The sequence below is a fragment of the Callospermophilus lateralis genome, chromosome 18 (assembly GCF_048772815.1).
Source record: "Callospermophilus lateralis isolate mCalLat2 chromosome 18, mCalLat2.hap1, whole genome shotgun sequence".
In the NCBI taxonomy this organism is placed as follows: domain Eukaryota; kingdom Metazoa; phylum Chordata; class Mammalia; order Rodentia; family Sciuridae; genus Callospermophilus; species Callospermophilus lateralis.
Genome location: NC_135322.1, coordinates 12,828,111 through 12,846,279, shown reverse-complemented (window position 1 = coordinate 12,846,279; position 18,169 = coordinate 12,828,111). Strand labels below are relative to the sequence as shown.

General features: G+C 46.8%; 2 protein-coding genes across 4 annotated transcripts; one reads left to right on the top strand and one right to left on the bottom strand.

Annotated features, from left to right (window-relative positions):
- Positions 1–736: 736 nt before the first annotated feature.
- On the bottom strand, positions 737–7,487 carry Dmac2 (distal membrane arm assembly component 2). 2 transcript variants are annotated; one of them, XM_076838938.2, is made up of 6 exons: positions 7,445–7,487; positions 5,568–5,764; positions 4,085–4,165; positions 2,531–2,667; positions 2,265–2,427; positions 737–1,861 (listed from the first exon to the last, which is right to left on the bottom strand). In XM_076838938.2, exons 1-6 carry the CDS (start codon positions 7,460–7,462, stop codon positions 1,735–1,737), a joined length of 723 nt encoding a protein of 240 aa, XP_076695053.2. In that variant the 5' UTR covers positions 7,463–7,487; the 3' UTR covers positions 737–1,734. The 2 variants fall into 2 exon arrangements, with proteins under 2 accessions (XP_076695053.2, XP_076695054.2); XM_076838939.2 differs by lacking the exon at positions 4,085–4,165.
- A 724-nt stretch (positions 7,488–8,211) lies between these two features.
- Positions 8,212–12,300, top strand: Erich4 (glutamate rich 4). Of its 2 annotated transcripts, none has more exons than XM_076839163.2 (3): positions 8,212–8,272; positions 10,937–11,127; positions 11,683–12,300. In XM_076839163.2, the coding sequence occupies exons 2-3, from the start codon at positions 10,954–10,956 to the stop codon at positions 11,908–11,910; spliced, it is 402 nt and encodes a 133-aa protein (XP_076695278.1). In that variant the 5' UTR covers positions 8,212–8,272; positions 10,937–10,953; the 3' UTR covers positions 11,911–12,300. The 2 variants fall into 2 exon arrangements, with proteins under 2 accessions (XP_076695278.1, XP_076695279.1); XM_076839164.2 differs by lacking the exon at positions 8,212–8,272 and adding an exon at positions 9,620–9,986.
- The last annotated feature ends 5,869 nt before the right edge of the window (positions 12,301–18,169 follow it).

Sequence of the window (18,169 nt, the reverse complement as noted above, 5' to 3'; positions counted from 1 at the left end):
ACACTTAAAATCTATTCCTGCACACATTTCCCAAGTTTCCGACTATACATATATTTGCAGTCTTGTTCTATGGTATGTAAGCTGTTCCTTCCTGTATCCTGGTAGGTACCTGTTCCCCTGGAGCAAGCTGAGATTTGACCCTTGGCATTTATGGATGTGGGGCAGCAGGGGAACACTTGTAAGTCTTAATAATGGATGCCCCCTTTCAAAGTGAGGATCCCAAGTCATCACAAGTTTTCCAAGCATAGGCAGGTTGATAGATCCCTTGGCACTGGTAAAGGAGTCTCTGAGTAACTTGACGCTTTGAGATGGGGTCCAACAGATGACCATTATAGCTTTTGGTGCTATAATGAAACCTCTCTAGTTCTTAGATGTGACATATTGGGCTTGTCATTATCTGTAAGCACTTAAAGGCATTCCCAAGAATCCATCAACATCTTACTGTTTAGAATTGTCCCAACTGTCACAGCTTTCAAGTCCAGCAGCCACCGGGGCTCCCACGCACGTGTTTCAGTTGGCAGCTCATCATGCTGGATCACCATAGGTGATGCCAGGGCTCTGATGCCACTGTGTTCTGGAGCGTCCTGTTTCCCATCAGCAAGGAGCTTAGGGCTATGCTTAAGCCCAAAGCTACAATGAAACCAATCCCAAAATTCTATTTAGGAGTCTGTGTCCTGAGAAACTGCAGACAGATTCTGCCTCCATCTGGATCCAATCAGGAGAGGAAACCACACAGTAATTTCAACAAGCAAAGTTTAATATAAAGAATTATTGATCTCAGCAGTGAATTGGGATCACAAGGAATTCATTGGTAAACTGCCTTCGAATTGACCAGAAGCCCATCCGGAGTGCTGGGGAGTTATTCACAGAGAATCATCAACGGAGGCCCCTGTGAGACCACTGATGGAGGGGGCGGGCACCAGAGGAGGCTGTGGACCACAGGCTCTCCAGGAGCTGAGTGTGGGGGAAGCCACCAGCCCGGCAAGACCAAGACCTGGAGCAGGTAAGCTGTAGGTACAGCAGAGCACGGGCCTCTCCTCCTGGAATGTTCCTCCAGCACCCTCTGGCGGGAAGTCTGTCCTGCCAGTTGGCAAAGGAAAATATTTTAAAGGCCCAGCTTCATTTTCACAGAGCAGGCAGAAAAGTTGAATTTGGAGCTCAAAATCAATAAATCAATTACTGGCAACACTGTGGGAGTTCGGGTGGTAGTGGCCTTCAGTAAGTGTGGGCCAGGGATGCTGGACATGCTGCTGTAAGCTGACCAGTCCTGCACTGGGGAGAGCCACTGCTGTCAAGTGCTTGCAGCACCCCATGTCAGGGTCCCTGCAAGAGACGGCCACATACTTAAATGTGGGACAGCTTAGGAGAGGCCTCTTGACAAGGCTGAGCCATGCGTGGGGCGAGGACAGCTCCCTGTCCTACTGATTGGGAGACTCTACCTCACCAGGCCCTAGAGGCAGGGGAAGGAGCAGTGTGTGGAAAGGAGTGCCTGACAGGGTGACAAGAGCCCTGACTGCCAGCCAAGGGCAGCTGGGAATAAACACCTGACCTCATGCCCTCCTTCCCTCGGACCTGCCAGGCCCCCTTTCCTGCTGCGTGATCCCCATTGCAAGTCAGAGTGTGGGCACCATCACACATTCCATCAGCCTGCTGCCATCCACGGGAGAGCAGAGTGGGCTGAGGTCAGGCAGGGTTGGGACTGGCCGAGTCCTGAGGCTGCTCTTCCAGCCTCAGCTACAGCACCTGGTCCTCATCCATCCCCAGGACCTCACAGTTGGGCAGCATCTCCTCCACCAGGATCCGAGTGAGGCCTGGGTAGGACACAGCTGGGAGGTTTGAGATGTCCAGCCTGCGAAGGTTCCTGAGGGAAAGAAGGGCACTGCATGAGGACAGCATGTGTGTGCTTACAGTGGCTTTTTTTTTTTTTTCTGGGGATGGAACTCAGGCCTGACTGGCTAGGGCTAGGCAAGTGCTCTACCACTGAGCTACAACCCTGATCTCAAAACTTTATTATAGTAAGCCCATGAAATCCCCTGGTTAAGTATACATTGTTCTGCATCAGTGTAAATACCATGAAGGCTTCATTAAAAGAAAACCATCATTTTAATTCTTCCAGACGTGTGCTGCGACTGCTCATCCATACCTACCCCACAACCTTAGGGTATAGGGACAGCCCAAAATTGCTCCCTTCCCATTTTCTCTCCAGCATCAGGGTTGGGTGGGAGATGCCCTGGGGCAGGGCCCAGGCTGAGCTGAGGTCTTACTGGAGGTGGTGGAGGCAGGCGAGGCCCCGTTCAGAGATGTGGGGACACCCTGATAGTGAGAGCTCCTGCAGTGAACCGGCCAGCATGTAGAGGCGGCTGAGACACCAATCGTCCACATTGGGGCAGCGCTGCAGCGACAGGGACTGGAGCTCCTTCAGGGGCACTGTAGTGGGAGAAGGCAGGAGGGTAGCAGGGGCTGTCTGGAGCCTACCACCAGAAAGGGAGATATGGAGGCCCTCCAACCCCTTCCCTTTCTTCCCCCTCACAGAGGTTGTCCAGGCCGTCGTAGTTGATGGCACAGCCACTGGCGTCCACAGCCTGCACAGGCACTGTCTGTAGCTTCACGAACTCAAGGAAGAAATGGCCACGCTTATCCGACCTGATCCACTCATGGTCCTGAAACCTGCAGAAGAGAGTGAGGGAAGCCAGGGGTGGCAGTGCAAGCCTATAATTCCTGCAACTAAGGAGGGTGAGGCAGGAGGATCACAAGTTCAAGGACAGCCGGCAGTTTAGTGAGGTCCTCAGCAACTTAGCAAGGCCGGGTCTCAAAAAAATAAAAAGGGCTATATATGTAGCTCAGTGGTAAAGTACCCCTTGGCTCAATTTCAGTACCAAAGGAGGGGGGAGAGGGAGGGAGTATTGATATTGATGTTTCCAATTCCCCAGAACCCTCCCTTGCCCCTATGATAAAGCGACTGCACTAACACACTTCCTGTATACACATCAGCCTGTGCTGAGAGCCTCACGGCAAGGGCCATGTTGGATCCCATGACAATTCCAACACAGATGGAATGCTTGTCCAGGCTTACACACCTGGAGGCTGACAGATAACATATGAGCACAGAGCTAGGTGCATCAGTCCTTGTAGATGGGCAATGGTTACAGGCATTCCAGACTGTTCTAATGAGGTTGCTCAAGGAAGTGCTCAGACTAGGTCCAAGTTGTTTATTTTTTAAAATTTTTGCAGTACTGAGGATTGAACCTGGGGTGCTTCATTACTGAGCTACATCCTTAGCTCCTTTTATTTTTTTTTTAAATATATATTTTTAGTTGTAGACAGACACAATACCTTTATTTATTTACTTTTATGTGGTGCTGAGGATTGAACTCAGTGCCTTCAATGTCCTAGGCAAGCGCTCTATCACTGAGCTACAACTCCATTGCTTTTTTTTTTTTTTTAATTTTGAGACAAGATCTTGCAAAGTTACCCAGGCTGGTCTCAAACCTACAATCCTCCTGTTTTGGCCTCCTGAGTTGCTGGGGTTTCAGGTGTGCACCACTGTGCCTGGTCAGGTAAGCTTTTCAAATGGAACAAACATGAGGATTAGATGAATCTTTTGGGAATTATTTTTCCAAAAAGAAGGAAAAAATATCAGGAAGGAGGAGAAAGGGAAGGAGAATCAAGTGGGGAGAGGGAGCGAGAAAAAGAAAAACTATTTTCTTTTTTAGATGAAGTCTAGCTATGCTGTTCAGGCTGGCCTTGAACTCCCAGGCTCACGCAATCCTCCTGCCTCAGCCTCCTGAGTAGATGCTGAGACTATAGCAGTGACTAACCAACTTTATTGAGGACATGTTATGCAAGGCCTCATTACAGATGTTTAGACTACTGAATTCCAGCCCTTACTGTAAACCTTGTTGATTAGCTACAATCATCAATCACATTTTATAGATGACACAACAGAAGCCCAGGAACAGGTCCCACACCCCACAGCCACTAGGTGGCAAAAACTGGTACACAGGAAAGCCCATTTGACTGCAGAGGCTGGTCTCGGAACCCTGCTGCCCCTCCCAACCCACAACAGAAACCTTTGCTGTCATACTTGACTGCACCTCCCTGCTTCAGGACAAAGAAGGCTCCTGCGATGTACGGACCATATTTCTCCTGGATGTGGGCGAGGGATCTGCCAAGAAAATGGTAGTAAAGGTAAAGCCTGAGAGCACCGCACCCCTCGCCATGCCCCAGTGTTGCTGAGAGGAGCAGAGTCCAGAGCACTGGGCAAACACACCTGGCTGTGAATCTTTATTGAATGACCATTAAATGCTGGGCACTGGGGGCACAGTGGTGACCACAGCAGATAACCATCCCTGACCTTCCTTTTTGAGCTATCTGAAAAGAAGAGATAGATGACGTTCCAGGAAATAACCACGAATGGCAGAGTACCAACACAATGATGAAAAGAAGTCACGGTGGACACCCACAGGGAGTGGCTTGGTCAGGGGCTGGACTTGTGGAGACTGGTTTAGTTTTAGGTGTTAAAAGACAGTTCTGGGGGGGCTGGGGCTGTAGCTCAATGGTAAAGTGGTTGCCTTGCATATGTGAGGCACTGGGTTTGATCCTCAGTACCACATAAAAATAAATAAAGATACTGTGTGTTTATCTGCAACTAAATAAATATTTTTAAAAAATAAAAAATTAAAAAGATTGGGGCTGGGGTTGTGGCTCAGCAGGTAGAATACTCGCCTAGCACGTGTAAGGTGAGTATAAACAAAATAAAAGTATTGTGTTGTAACTAAAAAATAATAATAATAAAAAAGATAGTTCTTGGAGGCAGTGAGATTGGGCAGACTTGAATAGTGAGAAGGAATGAGAAGGTCAAGGCCAGGGCCTGCCAGGCCTAAGGAGCAGAGTAGCCAAGCTCAGAGGCTTGAATTTCAATGGCTGGGTTCATAGCAACAAGGAGGCCTTGTAGGTGGGGGTGAGGGGAGTCCCTGGGAGGGGTCTCAAAGCTCATGGCAGCCAGGTCTTAGGGCCTTGGAGATGGGGCTTTTACTCTAGTTAGTCAGAAACCATTTGGAGTTTTAGGCAGGTGGTGATGGTTTGTATTTTACTTTCTTGTGGGTCCTTTGGTTGCTTTGTAGACTGTAACTGAGAACATATTAAAGGTCAGGAGATGACCACAGTGACCTGACATTATAAACAGTGGAGGTGACCAGACCTGGAATATTCTAATGTTGATGCCCTGAATGTGGAGGGCGGAGAAGCTAAGAGTTAAGAGGACTCCTTAAAAATCAGTCTGAACGTCAGTAGCACCGGTTCCTGTGATGAGGAAGGCTTAGAGGTGAGCAGGTTCTTTTAAGGAGAAATGAAAGGTTTTATTCTAGCCATGTTAGGTAGTGAGGCCAGGTAGATCCCCCAAGTGGAGCTGGTGGCAGCAGGTGCCTTGAGGAGGGTGTGGGCAGGATATGAAGATGCAACAGTGGTAGGGAAGCCCTGGTGCTGGCTGGGAGCAGCAGGGCAGGAGTGAAGCTCTTACTGGTAAGGCCTGATTAGCAGGCAGGGTCTTGCAGGCTGCAGGTTCTCACCGATTTTCCTTGTGCACCTTCTCTATCTTCCTCTGGAGCAAGTACTGTCTCAGAGTCTCCACATCATAGAAATGGTCAGTCAGGAACTGGAGCAGTGTCCTTCTCTCCCTCTGACTGCCCTCCGGGGGCACTGCCCCACTCAGACCATGGATGCCCCTAGTACCTCCATTATATATTGGGGCCAGCAGGCTCAGGAACTGGGGAGAGGAAGAGGAAAGAGGGGCTGGGTCTGGAGCTGGACCTCCCCTCCGTTCTTGTTCCATGAACCTCAATCCCTTGCTTCCTGAAAGTTCTCCTTTCAGAACTTCCCAATTCTGAGCTGGGGATGAAGCTCAGTGGTAGAGCACCTGCTTCATTGGCACAAGGCTCTGGGTTTAATCCTTAGCACCAAGAGAAAAATATAAAACTCTTTTGGATTCTAAAAATTTCCCCATGTTCTCCCCAAATTCTTCCTTTAATCAACCCTAAATTTTCTCCTTGATTTAGACAAATATTCTGTTTTTTTTTCCAAATTCTTCCACCAAGTTATGTTTTTCTCTAAAAACCTCAATTGTCTGACTCCTTTAATTTCTGACAAATTGCCTGTTAATTTTACCCAATTCTCCCTGGAATCTTCCTGATTGACCCTTTTCTTTCCACTGAAATATAATCTTAATTAATTTTATTATTTTATTTTGTTAGTACTAGGTATTGAACCCAGGGCCTTGGAGAGTGCTAAGCAAGCACTCTATTAATGAACTACAGCCCCAGACCTCCCTTTTAAATTTATCTCTTTAATTTACCATGGACAGAGCACTTGGGCACTCTCTAAACCCCGAAAAGACCAAAAAATGTATAAGCCTTTAAGAGAAGGTGTGAAAAATGGAGGTGCATGCCCACAAGAGAAGCCACCCCACCCCAACCCTTCGATTTCCCTTTCAAAGTCTCCTCTGCAGTACTGGGGGTTGAACCAGGGGCGTTCTGCCAGTGAGCTATATCCCTGGCCCTTTTTAAAATTTATATTTTGAGACGGGGTGCTAAACGCCCAGGTTGGTCTCGAACTTCTGATCCTCCTGCCTCAGCCTCCTCAGTCGCTGAATCACATCCCCAGCCCTTTTTCATATTTTTAAATTTAGAAAAAGGGTCTCGCTTAGTTGCTTAGGGTCTCGCTAAATTGCTGAGGCTGGCTCTGAACTCGCGATCGATGGCCTCAGTCTCCTGAGCCGCTGGGATTACAGACTTGCGCCACTGCGCCCGGCTCCTCTAAAAACTCTGAAACTGACAATTTTGCCTGAATTCATTCCTTGATTTTTACCCAATTCTTTAAATTCTCTTAACGACTATCGCAAATCCCTTAATTTCCCTCAGATTCTTTTCACTGGAACTCCCAAATTCACATCTTCATTCCTAACTCTGTCCTCATGGTATCATTGGTTTTCCACCAAAATTACTAAATCTCCATGAATTTCCCTCAAATTTATTCTCCGGGCTCCACGTTGGAACCCAATCCCTAACTCTCAGGCAAAACATTCCCAGAGCTCTTCCCCGCCCAGAACCCACCCTCGCAAGCTCATTGGCTCCTTGTGCGAGCAGTCGTATCCCTCAGTCTGATTGGCTAGGCACACATCCCTCCGGGACAACCTTTCATTCCCATTGGTTTCCCTCGCTAAGTCTCCTCCCACTTGCTCCCTAAAACTCCGCGCCGATTGAGGCTCCCCGGATCCTTCCTGCCCCCTGCCCCATACTCCCTGAGGTACACTCCCGGTGTGAGACCTAGCGCCTAGCGGGAGATGCCTCTGTTCCCTTATACCGGGCTCCCGAGGGTGACAAAGGGCCCGAGGGTGGAGGCTGTAGAGCGGACTTCAATTTCGGGAGCTCTAGGAGGCCCGGTCACTTACCGACCTGGGCGCTGCCATCTTGCCGGGCTTACGTAGTCGGAAGGGGCCGGTCTTTTCTTTTCCCGCCCCCCTTTTCTGCCGCAAATGCCTTCTCTTGTGGCCGCACCCTCTTAAAGGCGCATTCTGATTTTTAGCTAACTCGTTTTTAAGGATTGCTTGGAGTACTTTCTCCACGGGCCTGAAAAACTCTACAAGTCCTTCTCTAGGAAAGCTGGACAGTCCTTCCTGTCCTTAGAAAAGCTGTACATTCATTTCCTTAGACTGCAGTCGCAGTTCCCCTGATTTCCTTCTCTTCAGAATAATTTGGCTAAAAAACAGATTGTGTCTTTTTTTTTTCTTTAAACCGGAGTCAAGCAAGGGGAAGGTGGAGTGGGTGATGAGGTCAGACAAAAGGGTAAGACACTCACTGGGTTCAATCCTCAGCACCACATAAAAATATTTTTTTAATTAAAAAAAAAAAAAAAAGGGTAAGACACTGAGATCAGATCTCAAGACTGATATTGTGAAGTGTTCAACCTATTTTGGAGGTCAAGCCTAGATCGCTTAAAGATTCCGTGGGGGGCTGGGGATGTGGCTCAGGTGGTGGCATGCGTGCGGCCCGGGTTCGATCCTCAGCACCACATTCAAACAAAGATGTTGTGCCCACCGATAACTGAAAAATAAATATTGAAATTCTCTCTCTCTCTACCTCTCTCTCTTAAAAAAAAAAAAAAAAAAGATTCAGTGGGAAGTCTTGTGTATAGAAGTTTTCATTTTCTCATTTCACAGATACTTCCTGAGCTCCACTGTGGGGTGTCAAGTACTGTTCTGAGTGCTGAAGTTACCTTGGTGAGCAGGACCAACCCAGCTTCTCTCTCAGGGAGTTAGCATTCCAGCTGGGGAGAGGATAGATAAGAAGCAAATGAATAAGCAAGATCAAGTCAGATAGTGTTTGATAAGAAGTAGATAAGAACAGTGTTTTCATAAATATAATAGGCAGTGACTGGGACATGGAGCCATCAGCAAAAAAGGCCTTTCTGAAGAGGTGACATTAATGATGGAAGTGAGTCAGGAGTAGTGGGCATGCCTGTAATCCCACCAACTCAGGTGATTGAGGTAGGAGAATTGCAAATTGGAAGTCAGCCTCAGCAATTTAGCAAAATCCTTTCTCAAAAAAAAAAAAAAAAAAAAAAGAATTGGGGATGGGCTGGGGTTCTGGCTCAATGGTAGAGCACTTGCATATATGAGGCACTGGGTTCAATCCTTAGCACCACATTAAAAAAGAATAAATGAAGGTATTGTGTCCATCTAAAACTAAAATAAATAAATAAATAAATAAAATAAAAATTGCAAAAAATCTAGGGCTAAAAAAAAGGGCAGGGACTCGGGGTGTAGCTCAGTGGTAAAATATCTAGTATCAAAAAAAAAAAAAAAAAAGGAAGTGAATGATAAGGAAGAAAACAGCCATTCATTCCAAGGTCTAGGGGAAAAGTGTTTCAGGTAGAAATAATAGCTAGTGCAGAAGCCCTTATGTGGGAACCAGCTTGCAGAGAGAGGTTGAGATTGGGTCAGAGAGGTGGACAGAAGGCTGACTGCAGGCCCAGTAGGATTTTATTCTGTTCCCAGCGAGGAGAGTGTCAAAATCTTATTTATGTTTTGTAAAGATTATTTCTGCCAGGTGGAAATCGGATATAAAAGGTTGAGGAACGAGCAAAGAGGCTATTGCAATAGTCTAGGCAGTGATGATAGTGAGAAAGGATCTGTTTGAAGGTCATGCCAACAGTTTGAGAAACTAAGAAGATTGGGGTGTCCCTTATGGAGATGGGGAAACTAGAAAAGCAGCAGATTGGGGAAGGTGGAGATGATAAGCTGAATAATGCTCCCACCTCCAAGATATTTATATTTTGTGATCTTTGGAACCTGTGACAGTAGTCCTTTATATGGGACTTTGCAGATGTGAAGTAGAATCTTTATTTTTTTTTTTAAAGAGAGAGGGAGAGAGAGAGAGAATTTTTTTTAATATTTATTTATGTTTTTAGTTTTCAGCAGACACAACATCTTTCTTTGTACGTGGTGCTGAGGATCGAACCCCGGCCGCATGCATGCCAGGCAAGCGCGCTACCGCTTGAGCCACATCCCTAGCCCAGAATCTTTTTTTTTTTTTTTAATTTTTTTTTTTTAGTTGTAGAAGAACACAATACCTTTATTTTATTTATTTATTTTTATGTGGTGATAGGATTGAACCCAGTGCTAGACAAGTGCTCTACCACTGAGCCACAAACCCAGCCCTAAGTGAAGTAGAATCTTGAGAGGGGGAGATTTTACGAATAATCAGTGGGACCAATATACCCACAGGATTCCACTGGGCAGATTGGAAGATCAGAGTCAGTGGGAGACAGGATGGTGGAGGCAAAGGTTAGAGTGAAGGAAGAAGGGGCTGTGAGCCAAGGAAGGCCGGTGGCTTCTGGAAGCTGGAAAAGACTTGGGAGTGGATTTTCCCCTGGACCCTCCAGAGAGAACCAGCCCTGTGCACCGTCACTTTAGACTTCTGATCTCCAGAACAGTAAGAGAATAACTGTTTTTTTAAATATATATATGTTTTAGTTGTAGGTGGACACAACACCCTTATTTTTTATTTATTTGTACATGGTGCTGAGGATTGAACTTAGGGCCTCACATATGCCAGGCAAGCGCTGTACTGCTGAGCCACAACCCCAGCCCATAACTGTTGTTTTGAGCCACCAAGATTGTGATAATTTTTCACAGTGTCAACAGGAAATTAATCTTGTCTGGTAGTTCACAGTTGAGAGTTCTGTTCTGGCCATGTTGACCTTGAGTGTCTGACATCCATATGGAGCTGCTGAGTTGGGGTCTGAGCTCAGGAAGGAGGTTGGGACTGAGTCAGGAACTTGGGAACCATTGACTTCTCAGTGGAATTTTATAAAACTTTGGGTTTGAAAGAGAGGCAGAGGGAGGCCTGTAGAACTCCCTAGTCTTTTCCACAGCAAGGCCACCCTGATGCAGGCAAGTCCAGGGCCAGCAATATTGGCCACTCTGTTATGGATAGCAGTCTGGACACTAAGGGACCCTTAGGCAAGCCCTGGGATGGCGAGAGCCAGGGGACAGGTAAAGACCACCAATCTGGGGGCACATAAGAGGTCAGGTGATGTAATTTAGGAAAAGGCTGAGAAGGAGGGACTGGAGAGGTGGGAGGATGCAGGAGAGGCAGGACAGACAATATCCACAGAAACCCAGCACCTGTGGGTGGTCTGGTCTGAGAAGAGGCAGGAAGGTGGAGTTTGATCTCCCAGAGAGGCTGTGGCTGGACCATGTGAGAGCTGAGGTAGGAATTCAGGAGGGAAGAAAAAAAAAACCCACAGCCAGCTGATTCTCAGTGAAGAATGGACTTTGGGATGCCTCTGCTAGCACCCCCCACACTGCCCTTTCCTCCCCCAACCCCATGACTCCCCAGGACACTGAGTCACCCTGAACCTTGCTACTTCCTCCTCCTAGCAGCCACTGATTAGACTATGGAGCTGTGGATGCAGCTGAAGCAAGCAGGACTGGAGCCCCCTGGACTGGGCCCACTACCCCAGGCCCTGAGGGGACCCCCCCCAGAGGGGAGCCCTGGACAGACCCTTCTGTCCCCAGGGGAGGAACCTGGAGGTGCCAAGGAGAGTCTGCTGTGGATCTGGGAGGAGCTGGTGAGTGAGGAGGGATTTGGAGGGACAAGAGATGGAGAGAGAGAATGAATAAGTGAGTGAGTGACGGTGGTGAGGTAGAAAGGGCCAGAGGCTGGAAGACAGGAGCTGGGAGACAGGAATGAGAACTGGAGGCAGAGGTGGAGGGAGAAGCAGAAACATTGCGAGGGGCATGGAGACAGAGAGGCAGGTGCAAATCAGAGTTCCTGGGACAGAGAGGCAGACTGGATCTAAATATGAGGGGTGGGGAGAGAGATGCGATCAGCCACGGCAGGAGTGTAGACATGGGCAACAGAAATAGATACAGACAGGGAGAGACCGGGACATGGAGAGACACAGAGATGGGCAGAAAAGTGGAAGCAGACAAGAGAGACAGAAATGGAAAGAGAGACTGAGATAAGAGACAGGAGGACAGGCAGGATGGCACCCAGGAGCACAGTGAGGACCTGCCCAGGTGCTGTGGGCCAGGACTGGACCTGGGACCTGCTCCCACCCTAGTCCTGGTGGGACCCCTTGCCCTCTGTGTGGCATGCCCCTGACACTTCTTCCTGCCCGCAGGGAAAGCTGCGCCGTGTGGATATCCAGCTGCTGGGCCAGCTGTGCAGCCTGGGGCTAGAGATGGGGGCACTGCGGGAGGATCTGGTGGCCATCCTGGAAGAGGAGGAGGAGGAGAGCAGCGATGAGGAAGAGGAGGAGGAGGAAGAGCCCCAGGGGAAGCCGGAGGAAGGATGCCCGGGGACCTCCTTCCCAGTCCCACGCCTCCCTGACTTTGAGATGACTATCTGAGATGCTTTAGTTTGATGCACAAATGAGATATATATTTATGCAAAGGAGAGGGGAGATTTGCAGGTCAAATCCAGTTTGAAGCCAGTGGGCACTCCAGAGCTGGTTCTTTCTCTGATGATGTCTGGGGATGAGATCTAGGCGTTGGCCTATGACTGTAGGCAGGTTTGAATGCAGGTGATGTGGAAGGTGTACAGAGACGCTGCAGAAGAGCCTCAGGTGTGGCCTTGGAGATGCGAGTCTTTATGGATATGGTGGAGATGTTTGCAGACTAAGTTGAAGATCAATACCATCCAGTGTGGTAGCCATTAGCCAAACATGGCTGTTGAGCACTTGACACATGGTAGATTCACATTGGGATGTGCCTTGTGTAAAATATGCACAAAATGTAAAAGATCATGTGGTAAAAAGAAAGTAAAACATCTCAATAATTAAAAATATTGATTATATGTTGAAATGATAATATTTTGAGTATATTAGGATAAAATATTATTAAAATTAATCTTGCCTGTTCACTTTTATTGTGGTAAAATAATAACATAAAATTGATTGGGTTAACCATTTTAAAGTATGTGGTTAGGTGGCATTAGTAACATTCTTGTGGTTGTGTAACTATCACAAGAACTCCCTTCATCCTGCAAAACTGAAACTCTAACATTAAATAGTAACTCTACATGATCCTGTCCCTTCTCTATGAACTTGCTAATCTAGGTACTTCATCCAAGTGAATCACACAATATTTTGTCTTTTTGTGTCTGCCTTATTTCACTGAGCATGATGTCATGTTGTAGCATTTGTCAAAATTTCCTACCTTTTTAAGGCCGAATATTATTACATATATATAATATATTACATAATATATAATAATATATTACACATATACCTATATATTACATATATAGGTATATATGGTATATAGGTAAATATATACCTATATATAATACATATATGTGGTATATAAGTGTGTGTATATATATATATATATATATATATATAGGTATATATGTAATATATTTTATATTGTAATATATATTGTATATATATTACATATATAGGTATATACATATATATGAAGGTAGGTATGTACTTTTTGTTTATCCATTTTATCTGTGTTTGGACACTTGGGTTACCTCCAATTTGTTATGACTATTGCAAATAATACTGCATAATATGAATATGATGTACAGATGTCTATTCAAGTCTCTGATTTCAATTCTTTGGGGTGCACACCCATAGTGGTATTGCTGGACCCTTAGAAAATTCTGTGTTTAGTTGCTGAGGGAAGTAATATAGTGCTTTCCACAAAACCAACACCTTTTTAAATTCCCACCAGCAGGGCTCAGGGGTTCCAGTATCCCCACATCCTTGCCAAAATTTATTATTTTTTCTCTCTCTTTTTTTTTTTTTTTTTAAGTAATAGCCATCCTAATGGATATAAAGTGTTATTGTGGTTTTGATCCATATGATTTGTGTGATGTTGGGTGTATTCACCTGTTTCTTTCATTTCTTTTTTTCTTTCTCTTTCTTTTCTTTTCTTTCTTATTGTGATGCTGGAGATTGAATCCAGGGTCTCTGGCATGTTAGGTGAATGCTCTACCACTGAGCCACGCCCTCAGCCCCACCTATTTCCTTTTACATTTTCAAGTATGGTTGTTAGAACATTTTTTTTTTTAATTTTTATTTTTTTTAAGAGAGAGAGAGAGAGAGAGAGAGAGAGAGAGAGAGAGAGAGAGAGAGGAGGAGAGAGAGAGAGAGAGAGAGAGAGAGAGAGAATTTTAATATTTATTTTTTAGTTATCGGTGGACACAACATCTTTGTTTGTATCCCGGGCCGCACCCATGCCACATCCCCAGCCCAGAACATTTTGAATTATGGTGTAGTGCCAGGCACTGTCATGCACACCTGTAATCCAGGGACTGGGGAGGTTGAGGCAGGAGGATCTCCAGTTCAAAGCCAGCCTCAGCAATTTAGCGAGGCCCTAAGCAATTTAGCAAGACACCCCCCCCCCCCCCCCCCCCCCCCCCCCCCCCCGTCTCAAAATAAAACATAAAAAAGGACCGGGGAGGGGCTGGGATTGTGGCTCAGCAGTAGAGCGCTCGCCTAGCATGTGTGAGGCCCTGAGTTCAATCCTCATCACCACATAAAAATAAAATAAAGATATTGTGTCCAACTAAAAAATAAATATTAAAAACAGGGCTGGGTGTGTGGCTCAGTGGTTAAGCACCCTAGGTTCAATCCCTGGTAACCCCAAAAGTTACAGTGTAACTCCTGCTGCATTTCTGTTTCAAATGTTTAAAAATAGGATGTGGGTGGGGGCAGATGAGCATGCAGGATTTACAGATGTGATCCCAGATGGGTTACAAATGTGTTGTTACACCTCCACCTGCTGGAGATGTACAGCATCTACAGATAGCAGCCCAGAAGCCCCTGGGCATGTGATTCTTGACCAGGACTGGGGTGGGGATTTAGGTAGAGTGCTGGTTTGCATATTGGTGTCTCTTCTGAAGCTCATGTTGGAGTTTAATCTCCATTGTGAGATATTAAGAGGGTGAAAACTTAATTCAAGTTTGGAGGTGAGGCTTTGGGGAGGTGATTAGGATGGAAGCCATCGAATAGTAAATAGCTTTATAAGAAGAGGGAGGAAGACGAGGACACAGGACACATTCATATGATTTTCTGCACCACCTCAGAACTCTTTCAGCCACAAGGCCATCACCAGATGTGGCCCCTCCACCTTGGATCAGAACTTGAGCCAAAATAAATTCCCTTCCTTCCTTCCTTTCTCTTTCTTTTTTTGGTAGTAGGAGCACCCAGCAGTGTTCTGTCATTGAGTGACATGCCCAGTCCATTTTTATTTTTTGTTCTGAGACAGAGTCTTGCTAAATTGCTGAGGCTGGCTTCAAACTTTCAATCCTCTGGCTTCAGCCTCCCAAGTTGCTGGGATTATAGCCATGCACCACTGGGCCCAGCCAAACCTCTTTATAATTTACCCAACTGTGGGTGTTTTAGTCAGCTTTTTCATTGCTATGATTGAAGGACCCAACCAGAACAACTGTAGAGGAGGAGAAGTTTATTTGGGGGTTCAAGGTTTCAGAGGTCTCAATCCATAGACAACAGACTCCATTCCTCAGGGCTCAAGGTGGGACTGAACATCCTGGTGGAAGAGTGTGGCAGAGGGAAGCAGCTCGATTCTTGATCAGAAAGCAGAGAAAGAGAGAGAGAGTCCATTCCCCAGATACAAAGTACATACCCCATGGCCATGCACCTCCTCCAGCCACACCCCAGCCCCCACTCAGTTAATCCCATCAGGGACTAATTCAGTGATTAGTTTAAGGCTCTTGAAACCTAATCATTTCCCTCTGAACCCTCTCGCATTGTCTCACACAGGAGCTTTTGGGGACAGTAGCAAAATGGCAAAGGCAGACTTTCTCCCCAGCCTGCTCCTCATTTGTCAACCTGAGTCAGGTCTGCAGCTCTGCTGTATGGGGACTGAGGAGAGCATTCGAAGTCAGACCCCAGCACCCAGGGAAGGGGAGAGATGCCCCACAGAGACTGGGGGAGTCTGGGGTGTCTTGGCGGCTACATCCAGGCAGTGGGAGTCACCCTGCAGAGATGAGGAGGTCAGGTGCATGGCCTGGGCCATGGCGGTAAACTCTGTGGGGGAGACAGAGTGTGAAGGTGGCCGGCCCCACCAGCGCTGTCCTCAACACCATTTTTACTGAGCTGCATCCAGCAGTGACTGAGTCAGCACCAATCAGGGCTGGGTGAGATTTAAGGATAACTCATTGGAAGTGGTTGACATAATGCCCGGGATGTAGACAGGGCTCAACACATGACAGCAGCTGGTAAGGTGGAGTAGAAGGCTGGGCACAGGGCCCGGGACTCTCTTTTCATTCATTCTACAAATATTTGGTGAGTGCTTAAAGTACTGTCAGTGTTGTTCAAATGCTGGGAAAAGAGAAGGCGGCCAGTAGAAAAAGACAGTGCTCTCAGATGCTAGCTCTTACCCAGTGTGTGCCACGCTGGACTGGGCTGGCAGTCCAATGCAGGCAGCTTTCAGGAGGACGAGGATGCACCTACCAGGCCGGTGGGACCAGGCTCGCCAAGGCTGGGGCTCGCTCAGACTGGCCAGCAGGGAACTCTGGGTGTGCACTTCCCCCACCTGCAGGCCATAGGACCTGGCACTGAGATCACACCAAGACCAGGTCCAGACAGCCAGGCCCTGACCTCAATATGGGGCCACCCTTCCTTAAGCTCCCCTCTTCCGCCTCCATCTCAGACTCCCTCACCTCAGAGCCCTGCCCTGCCCCACCCCCTCGTGCCTTCCACTTGGACTTCTAGAGATGTGCTGTCCAGTACCACAGCCACCAGCACGTGTGGCCACTGAGTACTTGATAGGTGGCTGTTCTGAATTCAGAGGTTCCATGAGCATAAAACACACACTGGGTTTCAAAGATTTAGTATGAAGAAAATCATGTAAAATAATATGTTGTTTTTTTGCTGTTGTTGACTACATGTTGCATTGATAATGTCTTGAATACGTTGGGTTAAATAAAATACCTTCTCTGGAAGATTTTCACTTGTTTCCTTTTGCCTGTTTCAATATGACAATTTGAAATTTTACCAAGTGCGCAGGGGGCCTGGCTTACTTCTATAGGGCGCGTACCTGCAGTGATGCCCTGGTTCCACCAGATGGCGCCAACACAAGCGCTGCAACCTCAGGAAGCCACTGGACAGGGTAGGGCTGGGACCAGGATTTGAGTCCATTGGAAGTCTTAGAGAGGGCATTGAGACCTACTGTTCCCCCACGGGGAGCTTCCAAGGGGGTAGATTTTCCATGTTCTGGAGAGCAGGAGGCAAAGCATGTGGTAGTTTGATTAATGACCCCAAAGACCTGCATGTCAAATATACCGTGTATCATGTGGTGATGACTGTATCACACTCTTCTTTCACCTCAAAGGAAGTCTTGGTTGCTTCCAAGTTTAGGCGATTATGAAAATGCTGTTATAGAGATCTGTGTGTAGGTGTTTTTGTTTTTCAGTACTTGGAATTGAACCCTGGGGTGCTCTACCACTGAGCTGTATCCCCAGTCTTTAAAAAATTTTTTTGAGACACGATCATACTAAGTTGCTGAGGCTGTCCTCAAAATTGCCATCCTTTTCCCTCAGCCTTAAGAATACCTGGGATTACAGGTATGTGCCACCATGCCTGGATACTTAATATTTTTTTTTCCTTTTCTTTTCTTTCTTTCTCTTTGGTACTGGGGATTGAACCAGGGGCACCTAACCACTGAGCCACATCCCCAGCCCTTTTAAATATTTTATTTAGACAGGGTATTTTTAATATTTTGGACAGGGTCTCAATGAGTTGCTTAGGGGCTCTCTAAATTACTGAGGCTGACTTTGAACTCGAGATCCTCCTCAGCCTCCCTCAGCCTCAGGAGTTGCTGGGATTACAGGTGTAGGCCACCACGCCTGGCTACTTAATGATTTTTGAAGAAGGATCTCTGCATTTTAAGTTTTCATCTCTCAATTTGTGTAACTGTTTCTGCCTCTGCTGCAGGGGGTGACTACTCCCTTTGGAAAAGGAAAGGCTTGACCCCCCTCAGGAGCTGCAATTTGTACTTTGGCCACCAGTGGGCAGTACCACTACACAATAACCTGCAGAGACCCTGAACCCAGTTTATCTTCTAGTCTGTCTTTTTAACTCTAAACTGGCCCCTGCTTGCAGCAGGAATGTTCTGGAGCCCTTTTGTGCTGCAAATTGCAAAGAGTTAAATCCATAATTTAAATCCAAAGGCTGGGAGTTGGGAAGAAATCCCAATTACTTGGCTCACCTATAAAATAAAATTAAATAAACAAAATTAAATCCACCGCTAAACATAGAAAGACAGGAATGGGAAGGGTGTGCATGTTTTTGTTGTGATGGGAATGAGAGCAGTTGAGTCCTCATTTTCTAAAAAATAAGATCTAGATAATGCCTGAGAGAAAGTCCAATAAGTAGCCTTAGGCACGTTGTTTAGAGATGACTTTGGTTCTATTCAGAATCACTGTTGCTGTTGACAGATCTCATCAGCATGGCCCTAGACTGGAGAAGTTGGGAACTATCCTGTGACTGGGAATCGCAGGCTTATCATGGCAACGTCCGTGCTGTCATATAATACAAGAGAAGACAACATCCAATGGCAGGTGCCAGGACAGGTCCCTAGTGACCAACGTGCAGAGGGGGGAGCTGTTGAGGCAGCAGCCCAGGGCCAGCAGCT

Bases quoted from the DNA above. Each gene is read 5' to 3' on its own strand.
- Erich4 (XM_076839163.2), top strand. From the start codon at position 10,954: ATGGAGCTGTGGATGCAGCTGAAGCAAGCAGGACTGGAGCCCCCTGGA. The intron at 11,128-11,682 runs GTGAGTGAGGAG...TCCTGCCCGCAG, and splicing joins TGTGGATCTGGGAGGAGCTG to GGAAAGCTGCGCCGTGTGGA.
- Dmac2 (XM_076838938.2), bottom strand. The intron at 2,668-4,084 runs GTATGACAGCAA...TCTCTTCTGCAG, and splicing joins AAGCAGGGAGGTGCAGTCAA to GTTTCAGGACCATGAGTGGA. The intron at 1,862-2,264 runs GTAAGACCTCAG...TCTTTCCCTCAG, and splicing joins GCCTGCCTCCACCACCTCCA to GAACCTTCGCAGGCTGGACA.